The 19,724-nt window shown below is 35.1% G+C and overlaps 1 protein-coding gene across 1 annotated transcript in view; it reads left to right on the plus strand.

The window, feature by feature from the left end:
- LOC126772615 (protein unc-80 homolog) overlaps positions 1 to 19,724 on the plus strand; it is a 29,978-nt gene that overhangs the window by 5,621 nt on the left and 4,633 nt on the right. The window contains exons 10-57 of the mRNA XM_050492997.1: positions 489 to 591; positions 1,125 to 1,228; positions 1,302 to 1,683; positions 1,762 to 1,901; positions 2,379 to 2,408; positions 3,073 to 3,217; positions 3,345 to 3,542; positions 3,804 to 3,992; positions 4,072 to 4,205; positions 4,303 to 4,541; positions 4,627 to 4,820; positions 5,201 to 5,355; positions 5,591 to 5,720; positions 6,121 to 6,313; positions 6,537 to 6,714; positions 6,799 to 6,893; positions 6,996 to 7,186; positions 7,415 to 7,532; positions 7,605 to 7,672; positions 7,934 to 8,069; positions 8,450 to 8,624; positions 8,729 to 8,767; positions 8,843 to 8,878; positions 9,510 to 9,666; positions 9,870 to 10,032; positions 10,173 to 10,265; positions 10,611 to 10,759; positions 10,865 to 10,984; positions 11,059 to 11,171; positions 11,247 to 11,406; positions 11,675 to 11,904; positions 12,210 to 12,435; positions 12,530 to 12,716; positions 13,328 to 13,497; positions 13,678 to 13,926; positions 14,005 to 14,134; positions 14,546 to 14,686; positions 14,792 to 14,985; positions 15,179 to 15,324; positions 15,714 to 15,908; positions 15,997 to 16,192; positions 16,556 to 16,774; positions 17,066 to 17,211; positions 17,691 to 17,877; positions 18,034 to 18,195; positions 18,269 to 18,472; positions 18,878 to 18,994; positions 19,218 to 19,352. Of these exons, the coding sequence (XP_050348954.1) occupies positions 489 to 591; positions 1,125 to 1,228; positions 1,302 to 1,683; positions 1,762 to 1,901; positions 2,379 to 2,408; positions 3,073 to 3,217; positions 3,345 to 3,542; positions 3,804 to 3,992; positions 4,072 to 4,205; positions 4,303 to 4,541; positions 4,627 to 4,820; positions 5,201 to 5,355; positions 5,591 to 5,720; positions 6,121 to 6,313; positions 6,537 to 6,714; positions 6,799 to 6,893; positions 6,996 to 7,186; positions 7,415 to 7,532; positions 7,605 to 7,672; positions 7,934 to 8,069; positions 8,450 to 8,624; positions 8,729 to 8,767; positions 8,843 to 8,878; positions 9,510 to 9,666; positions 9,870 to 10,032; positions 10,173 to 10,265; positions 10,611 to 10,759; positions 10,865 to 10,984; positions 11,059 to 11,171; positions 11,247 to 11,406; positions 11,675 to 11,904; positions 12,210 to 12,435; positions 12,530 to 12,716; positions 13,328 to 13,497; positions 13,678 to 13,926; positions 14,005 to 14,134; positions 14,546 to 14,686; positions 14,792 to 14,985; positions 15,179 to 15,324; positions 15,714 to 15,908; positions 15,997 to 16,192; positions 16,556 to 16,774; positions 17,066 to 17,211; positions 17,691 to 17,877; positions 18,034 to 18,195; positions 18,269 to 18,472; positions 18,878 to 18,994; positions 19,218 to 19,352 (7,561 nt within the window). The remainder of the gene's footprint in view (positions 1 to 488; positions 592 to 1,124; positions 1,229 to 1,301; positions 1,684 to 1,761; positions 1,902 to 2,378; positions 2,409 to 3,072; positions 3,218 to 3,344; positions 3,543 to 3,803; positions 3,993 to 4,071; positions 4,206 to 4,302; positions 4,542 to 4,626; positions 4,821 to 5,200; positions 5,356 to 5,590; positions 5,721 to 6,120; positions 6,314 to 6,536; positions 6,715 to 6,798; positions 6,894 to 6,995; positions 7,187 to 7,414; positions 7,533 to 7,604; positions 7,673 to 7,933; positions 8,070 to 8,449; positions 8,625 to 8,728; positions 8,768 to 8,842; positions 8,879 to 9,509; positions 9,667 to 9,869; positions 10,033 to 10,172; positions 10,266 to 10,610; positions 10,760 to 10,864; positions 10,985 to 11,058; positions 11,172 to 11,246; positions 11,407 to 11,674; positions 11,905 to 12,209; positions 12,436 to 12,529; positions 12,717 to 13,327; positions 13,498 to 13,677; positions 13,927 to 14,004; positions 14,135 to 14,545; positions 14,687 to 14,791; positions 14,986 to 15,178; positions 15,325 to 15,713; positions 15,909 to 15,996; positions 16,193 to 16,555; positions 16,775 to 17,065; positions 17,212 to 17,690; positions 17,878 to 18,033; positions 18,196 to 18,268; positions 18,473 to 18,877; positions 18,995 to 19,217; positions 19,353 to 19,724) is intronic.

Here is a 19,724-nt window from a genome sequence, read left to right on the forward strand (position 1 = left end):
ATGATTGCTTTTTCCGTCATAAAAATTCTTAGTAGCAGTATCGGTGTTTACAGTGCAGTTTATTTATTTATTATATCAACACCAACAAGAAGTACACTAATAAATACAATTGAGTCTTTAAACATGACGTTATATAAATCAAGTGTCTCCTAAATTATAGGTGTTGCAAAATATATCAAAATTTCGAGTTAACAAAAAATAATAATTTTAAAAATCAAAATATTTATAACAAATAGAAAACACGTTAACAATTAAATTATTATAAAATTATCACTTGATTGGTATGAAATGAGTAAGATATGAATATCGGAGAACATTTAAATTTTTTTAATATTAATTATTTGATTAAAAGCAAACAAAAGTTGCAATGTTACACTCGTAAAACAATCATCCACAGGTCCGGCGCCTGAATTCTTCCGGTCGGATTTGCCATTTCATCGGATAATAAAAATATGACAATAAAAAGTGGTTTTTATAATCATTTTCAGCTCATCAGATAAGGATTCACTGTCTGATAGCGGAGCCCAGCCCGGTATGAAAAGCACTCCGACTTCAGCAGAAAAGGGAACTAGTATCAAACAAATACAGCATGTAAGAAAAACTTGATAATTTCTTAGCGTTTTCGATGGGTTTAAAAAATACAAGACAAAGGAAAATTCAAATTGTTGGTACATTTCAGAAAAACTTTATAAAAGAATTAAATCTAAACAAATCTTCTAGATGCTTGTTTTTAAAGCTTTGTAGTTTGAAAATAAAAATAAACAAACTTTGAATACTTACATAAAACTTTAATATACAAACAATAAACTGACTTGGTTGAAAATTTTACGATTTTCATGACAATTTTATTTTTAATTTACGTTAATATACCTGCCTGTGAATCTTTATATATATAAATTGATGTTGGTATATATGTATTTAAGATTAATAATTTTCAAAACCGTTTTATCATGAAATCTGACATCATATAACATACTCAATTTGTTGTAACTCACCGCTAGATGGCACTGCAACACATCAACTTTCATACCTTTCAAGTCTCACGACAATTTGTATATATATATTTACGAGCTATGTAAATAAGTAAGGATCCCTTATTGTCAAATCATTCAATGAATTTCAAGGTATCCGCGGCGACTTTCCTCGACGTGGCCACCATGCGATGTCTCTTTGCATCGCAGTGGCAAGAAGAAGGCGTATATTGGGCGCTTCATTACCTATACAATAGGTCAGTTTACTCTTTATTTATGATTCAATATTAGTTAGCAAGATGTTAAAGATGAATTATAACTATTTTTCAGATTGCGCGACATATGCGATGATATATCGAAGCAAACTCAAATACGAAAACGGAGCAACTCTCTGCCCATACCAAAAATAGAAGTATCGATATACCAAAGCCCGGAAATTAAAGAGCGAGATTCATTAAAGAACTTTATGGAGGTTCCGGAATCAAAAGATGTATCACCGATTACGGAAGTTCCGTTCACGAACATAACTAAATCAGAGGAAGACAACGTCATGTCGAGAAGAGCCAGCGAAAAAGTTAAACGGAAAATGAAAATGGCCGATTTGAAAGCATTTGTTGAAACTAAATTATTATCCAAATCAGAAAAAGCATTGGAGAAAATCGGTCATGATGACCATAAATTTAGTTTTCATACAGCAGTAAGAATGATATCTGTAGATATTTTTTCCTAGCCAATTTATATTGTAGTATTTGCGCCGTATAGCAATCCGAAGTGAAAATTATAATTTTAGGAGTATCACAGAAGTTTAGATAATGCGGACGACAGACCTAACTCCGCGCTAGCTAGCAATTTTCCTCCGCTGGCACCGAGACTGACAGGGGATTTGCTCCAATGTAATCTCATTAAAGGAAAAAGTATGCCAAGTCTCAGGTAAGACCTATTCAAGTAAATGAGCATTTCATAATTTCCTAACATTCTATTTTTTTTTTTGTAGTTTAGTTAATAATGATTTAATAACAAAGCGCATTTAAAAATATATGATAAAAAATAAATAACTAATATTCACCGTTTAGAAGCTTAAGCTTCATAGGATTAGATTTTTTTAGGATATTTCATTATGAGTTTTATCTATATTCTATGGCTAACTAAAACATATTTTCATATATATTTTCATAGAATGCGCCCACTATATTACATATATTCAAAATATTTATATTTTATTTGTAACTTCATTTCTATCTACCATATAATATCTTTCAATCACAGCACAGCATGTTTTCTATCTCACACATATTGTAATATTATTTCGATAAATTTTCTTTTTTAAAATGTATTTTTCTCTTTCTCCCGTGATCCTTACGCTTAATCCTGTACAATATTATAACGGACGCACGATGTGGTCGCTAGCTGTCTGATAGACGAGCTAGCATCCAATGGGTAAGTCTTAAGAAAACGTATGACAGGAATTTCAAAGTAGAAGCTTTATTAGTTAGTGATTGAGACATGGTCACGTGATAGAGTTGTCTAAACAGACTCTCGGTTTTATTTAAGCGTAGATTATGATTGTTTTCAAATTTAGAATTTTACAAAAAAAGGTATTCTTAAAAGTAAAGGCTTAGCTTGAGAAATAACAGTTGTTATAAATATACGTTAAGATAAATATGCTATTTTATGTAACATCATCACCACATTTAAAATTCTTTGTCGTATGAAGCTTTTTGAAGAGTTAAATGCAAGCTTTCAAGTCATTCTAATAACAACAGATGGCTTGTAGAATGTTATCACTATGTTAATTTTTGCATTCCAACATATTTTCTTGCATGATATTTAGGCTACAATCGCTAATAAAAAAATACATTTGTTGATGGTACATATTAAGTAATTAATAAGATTATACGCACTCCATCTCAATGAGCACTTTCGAAAATGAAAACCTACGTACAAAAAAAAACACTAATATTTTTAAACTGCACCATCACCAGTAACTGTTTTAAATTTAAAAATAGAGTATAATTACAATGTCCGGGATATTTTCGCCTAAAAATAGAAATTAATAAATAACATGAATATATTAGAAAGATAAATTAAATATAATTTGCAGATATATCGGTGAGATCAAGACGGAACGTGCCCAAGGCACGACAATAATTAAGCCATCGAATATGCAAAAGAAAAAGAACCCCATTATCACCGTTACAGAACACACACCAACGCCGTCACCTGATTACCTCTCTAAAACAAGACAAGTGAGAAATTTATGCTCATTATAACTATGTATGTGTGTATGTATAGGGCACAAACTTGTACCCTATATCTAGTCTCCCTTGAACTTGAAATCATCATAATTTTATCAAATACTTTTTTCGTACTTAGGGTTCACTTGAATCACAAATGGATTCAGTGAGCATGCAAGGGTCACAGCATATACCGACTCCCGAACGCAAGCCAAGCCTAACACGATCACAAACCGACTCGAACATCACGTATATTGTAGAAGAAATACAAGAAGCGGCCGGATCTCTACATTATATTACAAAAGACGGGGATATTGATTTCCAAGTTGTTCTTAAAGTAAGAAAAATGTAAATAAGATTTCGTGAACATAGGCTTTAATGCCTCTAACCTCTTTTAAGGACCTTATTATATAACATTATCACCATTTGCAATACATATTGTTAATCAGCCTTTGCTTTTAATTTGGTTAAAAAATATTCCTTAATACTCTTTCCATTACCGCAAAGATGAAAAGAAATGTTTCATTAATAAATAGAAACTTTTAAACATTAATTATTTGAATTTGAAGATTTTTTTTTTTGTTTTTTTGTGATCCAGGCGGTATACTCTGTTTCAACTATGGATAGCTTCTACATAACAATGAGAGTAATGGAAGTTATGCTTAATTTAGTCGATACACTAATGGAAATTGGGGTTCATAAAAATTGGCAAACCGATAAAGAACAAGATCCTCAGCCAGAAACAGTTGATCCTTTGACAGATTTTCAAAAAGACAAAGAAAATAAGGTAACCATAGTTTTCTAGTCTTCAAAATATATATTCATATTCCTTACAAACGGTAACACGTTTACTTTGTGAATTTTAGGAAAGAGATTCGGGGATTCCCTGTGCTCAAAGCCAAGATTCGACAAATGTTGAAGGCGGTGAGAGTAAAGAAAAAACGAAAGAAGAAGAGCATTTCGATTGTCCCTATTACATGCTGATGTATATAATTCTGAGGTAAGATTAAAAAAATATTTGCTAATAATTTAAATAAACAAAAGACTATGTAATACCTACTAAACTATTTACCGAACGTAAATTATTTATACTTCAGGTTATTACGTACGTTAGGTTGTTCTCACGGCTGTACTACTGCGCTGCGAGGCCCTCAAGCTGACTGTCTCCGAGTCCAAGCGAGAAACTCACTCCGCCAGCTGCGTTTTGCGTCTGTGACTAAATTCACTTTGCGACTCAAAGAAATGACCAAATTCGCACCAATCAGAGAGGTTTTAGATAATCTACACTCTACTCTCGGCTATTGCACTGAACCTGCGACCATGGTGTCACCTATGAGTAAAATATTTTTCTTCTATTTAATTAAAGTTATTTATTTGCAAATAAAGTTTTTAATCTTATAAATAAAACTGAAATATTTCAGATCAACAAAAAAGAAATTTCGCAAAATCCCCAGAAATGAGTCATCTACAGACAGGATATGCAACGAACTTCGGAGCGGGACAAGGGCCCAATGCTAACAGAGCTATAGAGAACTTCATAGTGGAAACCACGTTTCGTGTACTAGTAACAAGATTTGCAATGATGCATAAGGAATTAAAATTACTCGATAACTCGGTTAGTATTACTTTAAATAATAAAAAATAGCATTAAACTCTTTTTAAATTAGCACAATTAAATATCTATTTTATTACTACTATTAATAAACTCGAATGTTTGAAAAAAAAACACGTATTTATTATTAGTATATCAAACTTACACCAAACACTAACCCAAAAAAGGTATACATACTTTCCTTGTTTAAAAAAAATGGAGTATAATTCATATTTTTTACAAATGTGTGAACATTTACTTTGTAAATTTTAGAAAAAAGATTCCGGCATTCCTTGTATAATAAACTCGAATACTTGATAAAAAACATGCAATTGTTCTTAGTATATCTAAGTTACACCGAACACTAAATTAAAACTATAGTAAGCTATATTCCTCATCGCTAGGCGCTATACGCGGAAGTGCGTCTTTTACTGAGTTACGTACGAGAAGCTCACGGAGGAGAGTTCCGGGCCGTGGCTTTCAGTGCCTTACTAGACACCGCGGAGCGGCCGGGCACGCAACCGAAAGACTCTAACATGCAGACGACGAGAGTTATAAGGTAATCTATAAACATATATAAACTTTTTATATTTTGTCATTTAATATGAAATGTTAATTCAAAATTTTGATTGACAAACAAACAGACTGTTTTGTATTTGCCTATTTATAAATAGATAATTATTGAATGATACGAGTAAATAATGTAACAATAATCTTCTACCAATAAAAATGAAAAGCCAAATAGAATATAAAGGTTCAGCATATAGTAAACAATAATTACGTATATTCACTAGGCATATTCCTAGAATGGCCGATGATGAGCGTGGTTCAGACACTGGAGCTGACTCTGGTTGTGCGGCGGATGACAGAAGCCATAAAAAATTCACCTTCAAAAAGAGAAGCACTTCTTCAACTGGTGCTCATGTAATTAAATTTTATAATTATGCTTTAGTTTTTAAACTCTAATTTAATTAGTAGTCTGCAAAAATATTTTAAATTAAGCCAAGATGACTCAGTGGATAAAACCCGTTGATCTTAAACAAAGACCGCGGATTCAAATTCAAGTGGACAAAACAAAGTGAGCGTTTACAATACTTCTCGTACTTGGGATTAAAAGAAAACATCGTGAGTGCATGTGTCAATAAACATATATCATATAAAATTTTGCCACATATGTATCCAATCCGCATTGGAATATTGTGGTAGAATATGCACCAAACCTTCTTCTTAAGAAAAGAAGAGGTCTTTGCCCTAAAGTAAGTGTTTACGGGCTATGATTTTATTTTACGTAACTTCACCCACTTGTTTTGGTCTTTTGTTCTAGAGCCTTCTAGAAACAGAAGCAGGTGATGAATCAGCAAGTCAATCGCCTTTGTCCGTTCGAACCCGAAGATACCAACTAACGCCACGACAATCTGAGCGAACTATCCCGTCCGCTTCGTCTGCTGATATAACGCCTCATCGCAAGATATCTCATTCAAAATCCATCCCTTCCAAATTTCATATTAGTGGCATAGGTGAGGGTAAAATAATTGACTGTTATACATATTATATACCTTTAGGAACTTTGAAGTATTTTATATATCCTATATCATATCTTGTCTTCAAACACTGTTCCAAAATATTTTACATTCTATGAAACTATGTAGATTTTTGTCTAATACCTTTGTATTATAGTTAGATATTTATCTTAAACAAAAACTGGTATATATAGCTTTTTTTTCTATTCTATCATGACAGTTAATTGGTTCCGCCAAAAACCTCAGCCACATAATCTAGTGCGAAACGGATGTGGCTCCGGTGAATCTCTTCCAATATCCGGTAGCATGGCGTCCTTGGCGAGGCCGTATCACACGCAACAGATACACGTGTCGCGGCCGGTACATGTCAAACGACGTGTTGGCTATACACTCAACAGGTATTGCGTTGAAATATACATTTATGACCGATAAATACTAGAAAAGAAAATCAGCTAAAAATTTAACAATTTTAAACATTTCAGAGCCAGAAAAAGGGTTGAAGATAGATTAAATAGATTTGGCCTAAGGAAAATGGGAAAGAAAAGAGACGGAAGCATAGAAGAAACTTCAGGGGGTTGTAAGTTCAACAAAATAATACTGTATTTATATTACCGAATTATAATATACTTACTAAAATAGATAGGTTAGTAAATTTGTATATATGTATAAATATGTTTAGATATGTCGCGTCGAGGGTCCGCGGAGGGCGGTTCTGGCGGTGGGGAATCAGAAGTAGTTGTTTTAAAAAGGAGAAGATTAGTGGCAGCTGCGCCGCTTTACGCTGGTCTCGCGAGATTCAGTTTTATTCTTGACGCAACACAACCTGGGGCCACCCCGGATGCATTGTTTATGGCTGCATTATTGGATTTAGTGAGACGATCATTTTTTCAATATATTTTATCTATCATAAAGCTATAAATCTGTAAAAATCGTATACGCTTATCCAAATACAAGAGCATTTTGCCATTTTCCTGTTATATTCATATTTAATTAGAATTTAAAATATTTTAACTAAATAATAGCTAATATATATAGAAATTCTATGAGTCGAAAATATACACAATTATATAAACTAAATTGCCAATTAACATATTACAGCCACACACAGTTGTCGTTGGACGAGCCGCTATGCTTCTAGAATGTGCTCATTTAGTACATAATTGTAACAAAGGACAGTGGCCCTATTGGCTCAAATCAAATATGGCGAAAAATCCATGTAAGTATATTCGTTTTGAGACTTAAGAAAAAGATATGTGCGATATTATTAATATTTCATAATTGATTGCAGTATCTTCCGGTCCCTTACAATTAAGGAGACAACGGTTAGCTGGAAAGCTTTTTTATCAATGGGCAGAAGTAAGTATAAAAATATTCAATGAATTATTAAAACTTTGACTGATGTTTACTGACAAACTTTTTTTTAAGCAAGTGGATTTACATTATACGTCTAAACTTTTGCCTACAAATATTGATTTTCTCTTAATACTTCAAATAACATTGAATCTTTTTACATAAAATCTGTTCCTAGTAGATGTCAATAAATAATTTATGCTCTTTGTTTGATCCTCCAATATCGCTTGACGCTGATTGTTGCTTTAAAAAATTTTTTTTATTAAGGCAATTGGAAATAGATTAGAAGACATGTTGAACGAGGATAAAAAGCACATTGACACAGTCGTTAACCTCGTTAATGATCCCGATGGGCAGCGAGAACTTCTACAACAAGATGAGGAAGAAGATTTTCTAGATGAAGGTATAAATATATTTTAATAAACAGTCGATTACTGCATAATAAAAATATGAAGTAGATAGCTATCAATTTACTGGTGGTAGAGCTTTGTGCAAGCTCGTCTGGTTAGGTACCACCCACTCATCAGATCTTCTACCGCAAAACAGCAGTACTTGGTATTTTTGTGTTCCGATTTGAAGGGTGAGTGAGCCCGTGTAATTACAGGCACAAGGGACATAACATCTTAGTTCCCAAGGTTGGTGGCGCATTGGTGATGTAAGCGATGGTTAACATTTCTTACAATGCCAATGTCTATGGGCGTTGGTGACCACTTACCACCAGGTGGCCCAAATGCTCGTCCGCCTTCCTATGCTATAAAAAAATCATGTTTGTGTTAACCACAGCTAGTATTCGGCTTCCTGGAAAAGCTATTGGCGCTGAATGTCCCCGTGCTCTAAGATTAGTCGCCTGCATGCTATTATTCGAAATCACAGCATTTCTTCGGGAAACCTATCAAAACTTACCTAAGTCCTGTCGATCTTCGTTAAAGGAAAGGGGACCTTGGGATCGAGTATACAGGTACGATTTTTGCATGTACTTATTATTTTGTTTTCTTTTTGGTAAGTAGTTGCCATATGTCTTCGTTGTGTCAATGATTATTTTTGTTATTATTTTTTGCGAAGGTGGATGCAAAAGCGGAGACGTTTATTGTGTAATAATAAGTGAGTTAATTATGTTTCGTACATTAGTAAAGATAAAAGAGTGCATATTTGTGATCAAACTTTTCATTTTAACAGGGCTCTTAGCAGTCAACACACATTAATGCCAGTCGAGTATGTGATCTAAAGGAATAATGCATGACTTACAGCACAATATGTGCATGCACATAGTTTGTAAATACATTTAGTATTAACACGGTGTACTGTATTCGAACCGTATAAATTCACATAGCAATGAAATTATTAGAGTATCGTAGGATTTTCGCTTTCACATCTTTAGCAAAGGATCCTGCGATAAATGCAGATGTGTTGGTTGTCGAATTTATTATTGTTCAGAAATTTAATTATGAACTTATAATATATTCTATCCATTGTGTCTGCCTTTCCGTGTTGATCCAAATAATAATTAAATAAAAATTATACCAATAAAAAAATACTTCTGACGCCCAAACCTAAAAAGCATGGTATGTTCTGAAGCAATGAATATTAAACTATTAAAGGTAGGTAAAAAATAATATAATTATTAAAAGGACATCACTAAACATAATAGGACAAGATATTATTATAGTTTAGACAAACTTAGAAGTATTCCGCTTTGCAACATTGGCATGCCGAAAAAAAAAAAAAATCAAAAACAAAAGATATATTAATTGATCCAAATAGATAGAAAAAAACTTACATGCTAAATAAATGCATCTCGAAATCTTTGCGAAATCATCTTCTAAACATACTTATGATATTGTAGGGAGGCAAACAGACGATGGAGTATGGCACTATCTAGTATGGGACACTCGCAAGCATCAGCTCAAAGCTTACAATCAATAGCCGGAGCGGAAACAGAGAGAAAGATATCTTTTGTTCTTCATGAACCAGAAAACGTATCTGGAGGAAGCAGCGTTACAGTAAGAATCGCATAAAATCAAAAAACAAAAATCAATAATTTTTGCTTTATGCATTATAAATTGAGTATAGAGTATATATATATATTTATTCTTAACATAAATCACATACAAAGTTATATTTTTAGTAATACGTTTAAATAATAAAAGAAATATTTTTGAATTATATTCCATTAAAAAAATATATAAAAGTACCAACTGTTCAGCTCCCAGAAGCTATTCCAAGCAGCGACGATAAAAAATCTCGTCTGGGCTCGCGAGGCAAAGGTATCGCTCGTCGGAACACGCAGCAACACGCCGCCTACGGGTCTTTTAAGCGACGCTCCATTAAACTGCGACAGAAAGATGCGAAGGAAGTCTGTGATGATTGTAAGTTTTATATTAGTTCAGAAAATCTACAAGTGTTTCTTTAATATTTTTCAGAAGAATTGGAGATATGTAGAAATTTCCAAACTAAGATTATGTTCTATATTTGCAAAATGTATTATACAGCAATAATATATTTGCAGTTGTTAATAGAAGATCGGATTCAATACAAAGTAGGAGAAAAGTTTCGTCTCTATCGGATAGAAGCGATACTTCAGAAGTTTATCCTGGAACAGGTATTAAGATAACCATAAATTAAAAACTGCAATCACAATTCCGTAACAGCCTGTGAATATCCCACTGCTGGGCTAAAGGCCTCCTCTCCTCTTTTTGAGGAGAAGGTTTGGAGCTTATTCCACCACGCTGCTCCAATGCGGGTTGGTAGAATTCACATGTGGGAGAAATTCAGTGAAATTAGACACATGCAGGTTTCCTCACGATGTTTTCCTTCACCGTAAAGCACGAGATGAATTATAATCACAAATTAAGCACATGAAAATTCAGTGGTGCTTGCCCGGGTTTGAACCCACGATCATCGGTTAAGATTCACGCGTTATTAATATTGAATGTTTCTTTACTAGGAGGAACAGTGATAATGCCAAACGAAATAGACAGCGGTGGGGAAGAGAGTCCTGGAGTTTTGTCCGATGACCACGATCATCCGCCCGACAGCCCTGACAGTAACTCCACTGATCCTCCTGACATTAACAAAGGTTTCCCTTGGCTGAAGGTTAGCGTATCGTTGCTTATAAACCCAATTTTTTTTTTCATATATATTAGTCATTTATTAGATTGTAATTTCATTAAAAAAAGTAATACAATGTGTTTGTAACAGGTAATTGTCAAATTCATGAATTCCTTTAACTACGTATGCTGTCACCAAAATTTTTGCCACCCCTATTGCTTCCGTCGCAATATGAGGGCGACTGTTCGTCTCATGAAGTCTGTTCAAAAGGTTTGTTTGGAAAATTTATTTGAAGTAACGATTCATCAGTCGTATCATATTTATATTTTTTCATTTCTTTTAAGATATATGGAGAAAAGTTTGGGCCAGAAATAAATACAACTAACAATGATGAAGGCTCCGGTGGGACGAGACGCGGACGACGTACACGCAAATCTTCAGAACATTCGACCGATAGGTAAAAAAATATGTAATTTTAGTATAAATTGATAAAAAAATATTGAAGATATGATAATAAAATGTTATTTTATAGAATCGATCGGTCAGTCCTAGAGAGCGCAGGACTAGCGTATCGCACGGCGGGAGTAGAACAAAACCTTCCCCATAATGAAACATTACCCGTCAATAAGCCGGGTGCTATGCCATACCCGCCCGTTGAACCGCCACCTATATTGAAATATATAAAAACTCAGGTAACATCTAATGTCACTCTTACAAAACTATTATTTGTATTTAAGTTTTTGAACTAAACTTTTCAGATAATATATTTCTAGCACTACGTCCAATGTCAAAGATCCCAAGAATTACATAGCAGAAACTATTTAGCACCAGAGAGTCTACAAACATACTCCACTCCCTCATACTTATCATCGGATGGGGGCCTTCCGTGATCTCGCTACTGAGAATCCCTCGGCTTATTTAACGACGTATGCAGTCTAATCGGCCGGCCGCCGCACGCAGGTCCGCGACGCGTACCACGCGCCGCTGGCCGCGCTGGTGAAGGGCGCGACGACGCTGAGCGAGGACGTGTTCGCGGAGGCGGCGGGCGCGGCGTGGCAGCTGCTGCTGGAGCCCGACCGCGAGCTCAGCGCCTGCGCCGCCGCGCTGTTCGTGCTGGCGGCCGTGCGCGCGCCGCCCCACGCCGCGCACCTCATGCACAAGCACCTCAAGCACGCCGACCCCGCCGTGCGGTCAGACCTCCTCGCTTGCTAACACTTACACATCATACACATAGCAAAGTGTGCCAGTCTCAAAGTGTAAATCCAAGTTAGTTACAACTTGCATATACGCTTAAGACCACCATGAACCGTACTCCTTGTTATTGCAGTTTTTCAAAAGCTTAAGAGACCACTAGAATTTTGAAGAAGTACTATTTCAGAGTATTCGGTTTTTGAGAAGCACAGCGTCAAGCTAAATCGATTTTTATACAACCCACATAATACTATTATTTTCTTTTCGACTATTTCAAATCAAACGAAATGTGTATTTATTACAGAATTAATGCTATTTTACGATTCCAAGTCATGTGGAAATTGAGATATCAAGTATGGCCCCGCATGGAAGAAGGCGCATCTGTGACATTTAAAGTACCGCCGCCGGGCATCGAATTCACTCTCCCCTCACCGAAGATAGGTATCGAATCTTTAGCCGTGGTAGATCCACCCTGGAGTCCACAAGTTAAGGATAAGGATATGGAAATGACTTTAAACCAAGAACGTCACGTAAGTTTTCTCAAAGTTGTTCTTGAATTTGATATCCGTTTCTTGCCTTATGTCTCGCTTATGAAGTTACTATATGTATTATGTCGATGCTTAGCGTTCTCTAGTCACTGCAACGAAAACACGAAAGAAGCAACAAACGGAAGCAATTAAAAAGGCATTGCAACAAAGAGACGATAAGAAGAAAGCTGAACGGGAAAGTTTCCTCATAACAACGATACCAATAACTCGTCAGGCCGCACGTGAGCCGGCTCTAGATCACGCTGCAGACGATCATGTTGAACGTGAGTACATTACGTTTTGAGGTTTGTCACGAGCTCCTGCATAATAAAATAGCATCGGTATAAACGATAAATTATTTTAACAGCACAAAAAATTCAGTAATTCAAATAATCCAACAGTATCTTCCAATTATATTCGCTAAATAAAAAGAACCTTACGCAAACTAGAGATACTTAACAGCATAGACGAAACTCTATCTGTCTCTATTTCTAACTATTTGAATCAACATTGGTTGATTACCTATATTATCATTAAAAGTTTCGGTTTTATTTACTTATTTTACTTAATGAAATGCTTGACATATTCTGGGAACACTACAATTCCAATAATAATGGAGCAAAAGAGTATAAATCGTTGTATTATAAATAAATTATTTCGTGAACGATCTATAATCTCCCCGATACATTACGAGCACTTAAAGATAAAAAACATCAGGAATATATAAGAGGTATTACCTAATAATAAAAATTCCTTTTTTACATTGTTTGCTATATTCGGAATTCTCTCAAATTATTTCATTTAGTTATATCAAATTTACAATATGATCAAAATTATTTTTTGTGGCACATATTTATTTATCGCTTAATATTTGAATATATTTCTTTGCCTTCAGCGCCAGCAGATGAGGAGATGGCGGAAGGCGTGCGTGGGTCGCACCACACGCAGGTGGCGTCAGCGCTGTTCCCGTCCGTGCTGTGCTCGGCGGTGGCCGAGATCATCTCGCTGCTGGACGACGCCGCCGTCTCCAGGGACGGCTGTTCCGTGTATGAAGTCGCTTACCAAGTATGTTTTTTTAAATAACCAACTAAATACACAGCTTTATCTACAAGTGATTAAAAATAATATTCCAGTGGTCAGGTTTGAACCAGCAACTACAAATACTTTAAAGAATTTTGTATTACGTTTTCATATAAGTTTGAACACATTTGTTACAGATGAATATATTTGTTTAATATTTTGCAGGTCATATGGGGATGTCTAGTGGAAGATTCAGCACTTTTCCTACGTCACGTGTTAGAAAGACTAACCAGAGACCATCAAGATGAAATGTTCAAACTCCTCCGCCATTTGATCAGATTCATACCACGACTGCCGCAGCAAGCAGCGTTCGCTTTGTATAACTATATAATTGGTTACGTGATGTTCTATGTGAGATCACCTCATGAGGACGGACAAAGGCTGATAGGAGCCGCATTATCAATTTTGTGGATGGTAACATTCTTAATCAAAATAATATAAAAATAATTCTTACGTTAAGTAATAATTAACAAAAATATATGTAATTTGTAGGTGGTGCATAGTGTACACGGTATTATGTTCAAAGATTTAAAACAAATATTGCGTAAAGAACAGTGTGACGCTTCGATATTGCTCACTGCAAACGTTCCAGCCGCGAAGAAAATAATAGTGCACGGTCCGTGTGAGTATCACGTTTAGCAATATGTATAATAATCATTCGTTGCACAAACATCTTTACCAACAATATACTTAAATTTAGAAGGTCCATAATGCCATTAATAAGTAATACTTAATTATTCGTATTAGTTTTCATTATTATTTTATATTAGTTTATTTCATTTTTTATTCATTGTTTTTGTTTTGTTTTATAACTTGAAATTTTGATTTGTCTTTTATTTGTGCTACAATGTTTATGTTGCCTTATTGTTCACGCAGTTATCACCCGTAATTGAGGTAACACTTCTTTTATTTTTTATTTTATAAACTGTGTGCTATCAAGTATCTGCGTGTTCTTTGTTGGTGATCTAATAAATAAATAAATAAATAAAATTCGTAAATAGAAAAATCAAATAACAACACTTATATATTCTAGCGGATAACGAAGGCAGCATACCTTCCCAGTTCCCTGTACAAGAAGATACGCAATTTTGTCAAATTTTACGAGAATCTCTGGATTACTTTGGAATACCTGAGAAATTACATGACGAATACTTCCTTGTTGATTTTAAAACGCGTAAGTTTCAATCAAGTCATTAATGTCTTTATTAATTTCAAAAATATATATAGATACATAAAGAGTTAATATTTGTAAAGTACTTATATCCAAAAAAATCTTTAGGTCAAATCCATAATTCCCAAAGCTATGTACGCGATCATTATTTCTTCAAACGCTCTCAGTACCCTCAACTGGGTCTCGTACATATGGAACCGGAGGAAGCTTTTGAAAAATTACAGCAACAAGAACTGTTGCACAAGTTTGTTGAAACAGGGAAAGTGTTGTTGACTTGGGCTATACTTAAAAATGTTGATATGGTAAGTTTTAAGAAATACTTATATATACATATTATTCTTAACCATAAACAAGTTAAACCTCACGCAAATATCAATCTAAACTGCATTATGAGCTAGATTTGTAATCTTTAATTGTACAGCTATCTCCAATTTACATTTACTACAGAAGGTAACTAATAGTAACATTTCGCTAACATATATTTAATTCTTCCAGGTGGTCCAACGGGTGGTTTTCCTCCACGACGAACTCATGAAATTACCATCATTTCCGAGAAAAGCTCTCGAAGCCGACCTGGCATTGTACAGTCGGGGACCTCTCGGGTCAACATTGCTTGGGCTGGATGTTTTACATAAATTCATGTATGTACAAATATTTTTTTTTTATATAGAATAGAAAGGCGGACGAGCATATGGGCCACCTGATGGTAAGTGGTCACCAACGCCCATAGACATTGGCATTGTAAGAAATGTTAGCCATCGCTTACATCACCAATGCACCACCAACCTTGGGAACTAAGATGTTATGTCTCTTGTGCCCGTAATTACACTGGCTCACTCACCCTTCAAATCGGAACACAACAATACCAAGTACTGCTGTTTTGCGGTAGAATATCTGATGATTGGGTGGTACCTACCCAGACGAGCTTGAACAAAGCTCTACCACCAGTATAGTTACTTGTTAGCTTATTTATGTGTACGCAAATTGAATTTTTTTGGTCATAAATTTTTATATATGGTTTGATTTTTAGGTGGGTTCGTCTTATAGCTCGTATGTTCGAAGCAATGGCGGGAAACTTCACATCATCCAGAGACATACATTTGTTCTTAAACGTTCTAAACGGTGCCCTTATGCTTCACAGTGAAGACTCATTGATCCTACGATATGTAATAGCTACCTATGTCAATGCTGCATTTAATTTTAAGAATATATTTTCTACTAATGGGTAAGTAAATCAGACATCCGATTTTTTATCATCAAAATATTTTGCTACGCAATTTATAAAAAATATATATATATTAATAAATTTTCAGATACCTTCTTATAATGCCAACTCTTTTACAAATATACTCGAATTTCCAAACGAATAAGCTAGTTACTACCACTATAGAGTATGCCGTGAAGCAGTTTTATTTGTTAAATAGAAAACCTTTTATATTGCAAATGTTTGGCTCAGTTTCCGCCATATTGGATACTGATGAAGAAGCAGCGTTTGGGGATGCTAGTAAAGTATGTTAGAAAACCAATTCAGATTTCATAAACATATGCAGTAAGTCTATTAATGTTGCAAATACCTTCCCTTCTGTTGTTTTGGAAGATATTTCACCACTCCACTGATGGTTTAGTGGATATTCAGCACCAATTTTACCCGTAATTTCATCCGACATGTGCAGCTTTTGTTACGATGTATTTCCTTGACTGCCGAGAACACGATGAGCTATAACAACAAATAATGCTCGTGAACACTCTAGATCTTGCCACAATACGAATCCACGGTCTTTTAAAAAATAAACATATATTTATAAAACCTAATGTATCTGCTAGTATGAACTTATTGATCTTAACTTAATAACTTTTATTTTTTTTAAACAGGTACAATCAAGTTGCCTTTTCAACCTCTTACTAAGCTTGGAAACACCCTCCCCCGACCCCCTTCACATAGCGGAATTAATCAAAGAAGAGAAACCTTTGAAGCCAATAGACTTCTGCTATAGAGACGAGGATGAAATGGTTAATGTACTAGATTGTATCAGCCTCTGTGTAATGGTGGTATCGTATTCCGCTGAGAGCATGCGAGGATACCAGATGCTAGTAAGTAATTTAATATAGCTTGGATAAATATAATCTGTCAATACATACGAACAATATCATTACGAGATTTATATAATTTTGTTCAGTTCTATGAAATCATTCATTCATTCATTCTTTTACATTTTTAGCATCAGTCATTATAGCTCGATACATTTTTTTTCTAGGTATTAATTGTCGAGATAATCGCTGAAACTCTTAAATATTTTTTTTCTTTTATATACGATCTATCTTAACTACAATTTGACTATAATGTACACACGTTTAACTTAAATAAGGAATATTTTTTTACAGATAATACTCGAGGCCATACTTCCATGTTACGTGAAGCAAATAACACTACCGACATACAATAGAGAAGGCAAGACGGAGAAAGAAATAATTCAACAACTCGCAATCGCCATTAAAACCCTCATCAACAATTGCGAGGGATTATCTAAGTTAGTCACGAATTTATAATACTTACACTTATGTACATATATGCTTCTTTTAATTTTATATACGAATACATTTAACTGATGCAGCTAACTGATCGTCTTTTAATTTCAAGAACTGATTGGAAGTAACAGCCTGTTAATATCCCGCTGGGCTAAGGCCTCCTCTCCCTATTGAGAAGGTTCGGAGCTCATTCCACCAAGCTGCTCCAATGCGGGTTGGTAGAATACACATGTGGCTGAATTTGAATGAAATTAGACACATGTAGGTTTCCTCACGATGTTTTCCTTCACCGTCAAGCACGAGATGAATTATAATCACAAATTAAGCACATGAAAATTCAGTGGTGCTTGCCCGGGTTTGAACCCACGATCGTCGGTTAAGATTCACGCGTTCCAACCACTAGGCCATCTCGGCTTTTTTAGAAACGTGAAAGGAATGTCCTGCACGTAGTGTGGTAGTGTGTAGTATGTGTCGGGCGCAGGTCGTACAACGGGCCGTACCGCACGTCGCCGGAGCACAAGGGCTCGTCGCAGCGCGGCTGCGCGCGCTCGGCCGCGTCGCCCTTCATGGCGCTCGACATCCTGGACGACGAGTCGCACTCGCGCTACGTCAGCGACCACGCGCGCCTGCCGCCGATCACCGACTACGCCGGCACGGAGGACTCGGAGGTCGGTACTCGGTACACGGTACACTTAAGTGTGTCTCAGATTGGCGATACGATATGTAATATTTTTTCATATCGAGCGATGTTCGTTCGAAAGTATGAGTAATTGCTTAAAGTCTGCTCGTTGAGCGTCTCACTTTTAACATATATTACGTTACAGTTAGTGCGGGCTGAGTATCGTCGCCCCCGTGACGTGTTACTATCGCTGGTTGGTGAGTTTATAGGACACGCTACCGCACGTCTCTTAAAAATAAACGGGTCAAAAAGTACCAGTGGTCCTGAAGGAAAAGCTGTCGAGCTCCTCGACTCCAAGTCTCACGCGGTATAAACATTATTTTCTTTGTAATATTTTTTTACTTAAGAAATTTAAAAATTAACTTTAACTTTTATTTTAGAGACTTGCTGAAATAGCACACTCACTTTTAAAAGTGTCTCCATACGACCCAGAGTCGATGGGCTGTCGTGGTCTCCAGCGATACATGACGCAAGTTCTCCCAGTTGGCGAATGGGCCGAAGATGCTCTAAAACCTTCACTTCTAATGATTTTAAGACGACTTGACAAAGTCTTTCTTAAAATTGCCAAAAAACCAAGCATAAGAGTAAGTTTATAAAAATATATTTATGCATATAGTAAAACTAGAATGGGGAATGGAAATTAGGGTAATAACTTTTTTTTTTAATTTCCTGTCTTTACTTTGGAGTTATAAGGAATTTCGGCATTTTGATAATAGCTTGTGACTTAATGTAAGATTTAAAATTTTAAGTATATTTTAACTTGAAAAATGAAAATAATGTTCCTACGCAACAGAAAAGGCTAAAGCATAAAAGCAACTTTCCATACAAAATTTTACCTGAAATTGAATTCCAATGTCTTTGTCGAAGAAACGCCAAATTTTGCAAATAAAAAAAAGGGTTTGCATAACTTGAACAAAATCTCCAAAATATTTGGAGGCCATAAAAATATATTGACGTAAGCATCCATAAATACCAATTATAAATTACAGAGAAATACAGATTGGGATTCAGCTGCAGTGTTACTTAAAGGCGTTTTTGAGACGATGTCCAAATGTCCATATATAATGCATTGGCAGCAAGTAAAAACACTTCTCAATACTGTACAAGTAAGTAAACTGATTGTAAGCCTGTTTCAAATTAAACGTAAATGTGTTGAAATCGATAAGAAGATGTGAAAAATCCTCATAATTTTTTTATTTAAATAACTTAAACGTAGATTAAAAATTTGGCTTAAATAAGATACAATTATCGTTTAGGGAAACTAATTATATTAATTTTCATCAAACTGTTTTTTAATTGATTTTAATGAGCTACTTATTTTTTTTCCAGGCGTTGATAGTGTCAGACAATAACAGCGGAGAGAATCTATCTTCAGCAACAGCTGCTCTGATGTCTCAACCTCCGCCTCCACACTTTTGCAGCACCGTTGTTAGATTAATAGCACTTCAAGTTATAAATACTGGGGTTAGTAGTAGTTAGGGTTCATCTATATCTATACTATAAAGAGATACGTTTTGATTTATGTATGTTTGTTTGAAATGGTTGTGCTCAAAAACTTCTAAACCTATTTAAAAATTCCTTCACCTACAGAAAGCTACATTATCGGCGAGTAAGATAGGCTATATTTTATTTAAAAAAAATTTGCAATAGATATGAAAAAAAAATCCTATAAAATATCTATTAAGATAATTAAACAATAAAAAAGTAATCTACTTTGATCAAGTTGAGATGACCCAATAGATAGAACATATCAACCTTAACTGAAGATTGCGTGATCAAATCCAAGCAAGCACGGATTCATGTACCTAATTTGTATTTATAATTCATCACGTGCTC

The sequence above is a fragment of the Nymphalis io genome, chromosome 13 (assembly GCF_905147045.1).
Source record: "Nymphalis io chromosome 13, ilAglIoxx1.1, whole genome shotgun sequence".
NCBI lineage: Eukaryota > Metazoa > Arthropoda > Insecta > Lepidoptera > Nymphalidae > Nymphalis > Nymphalis io.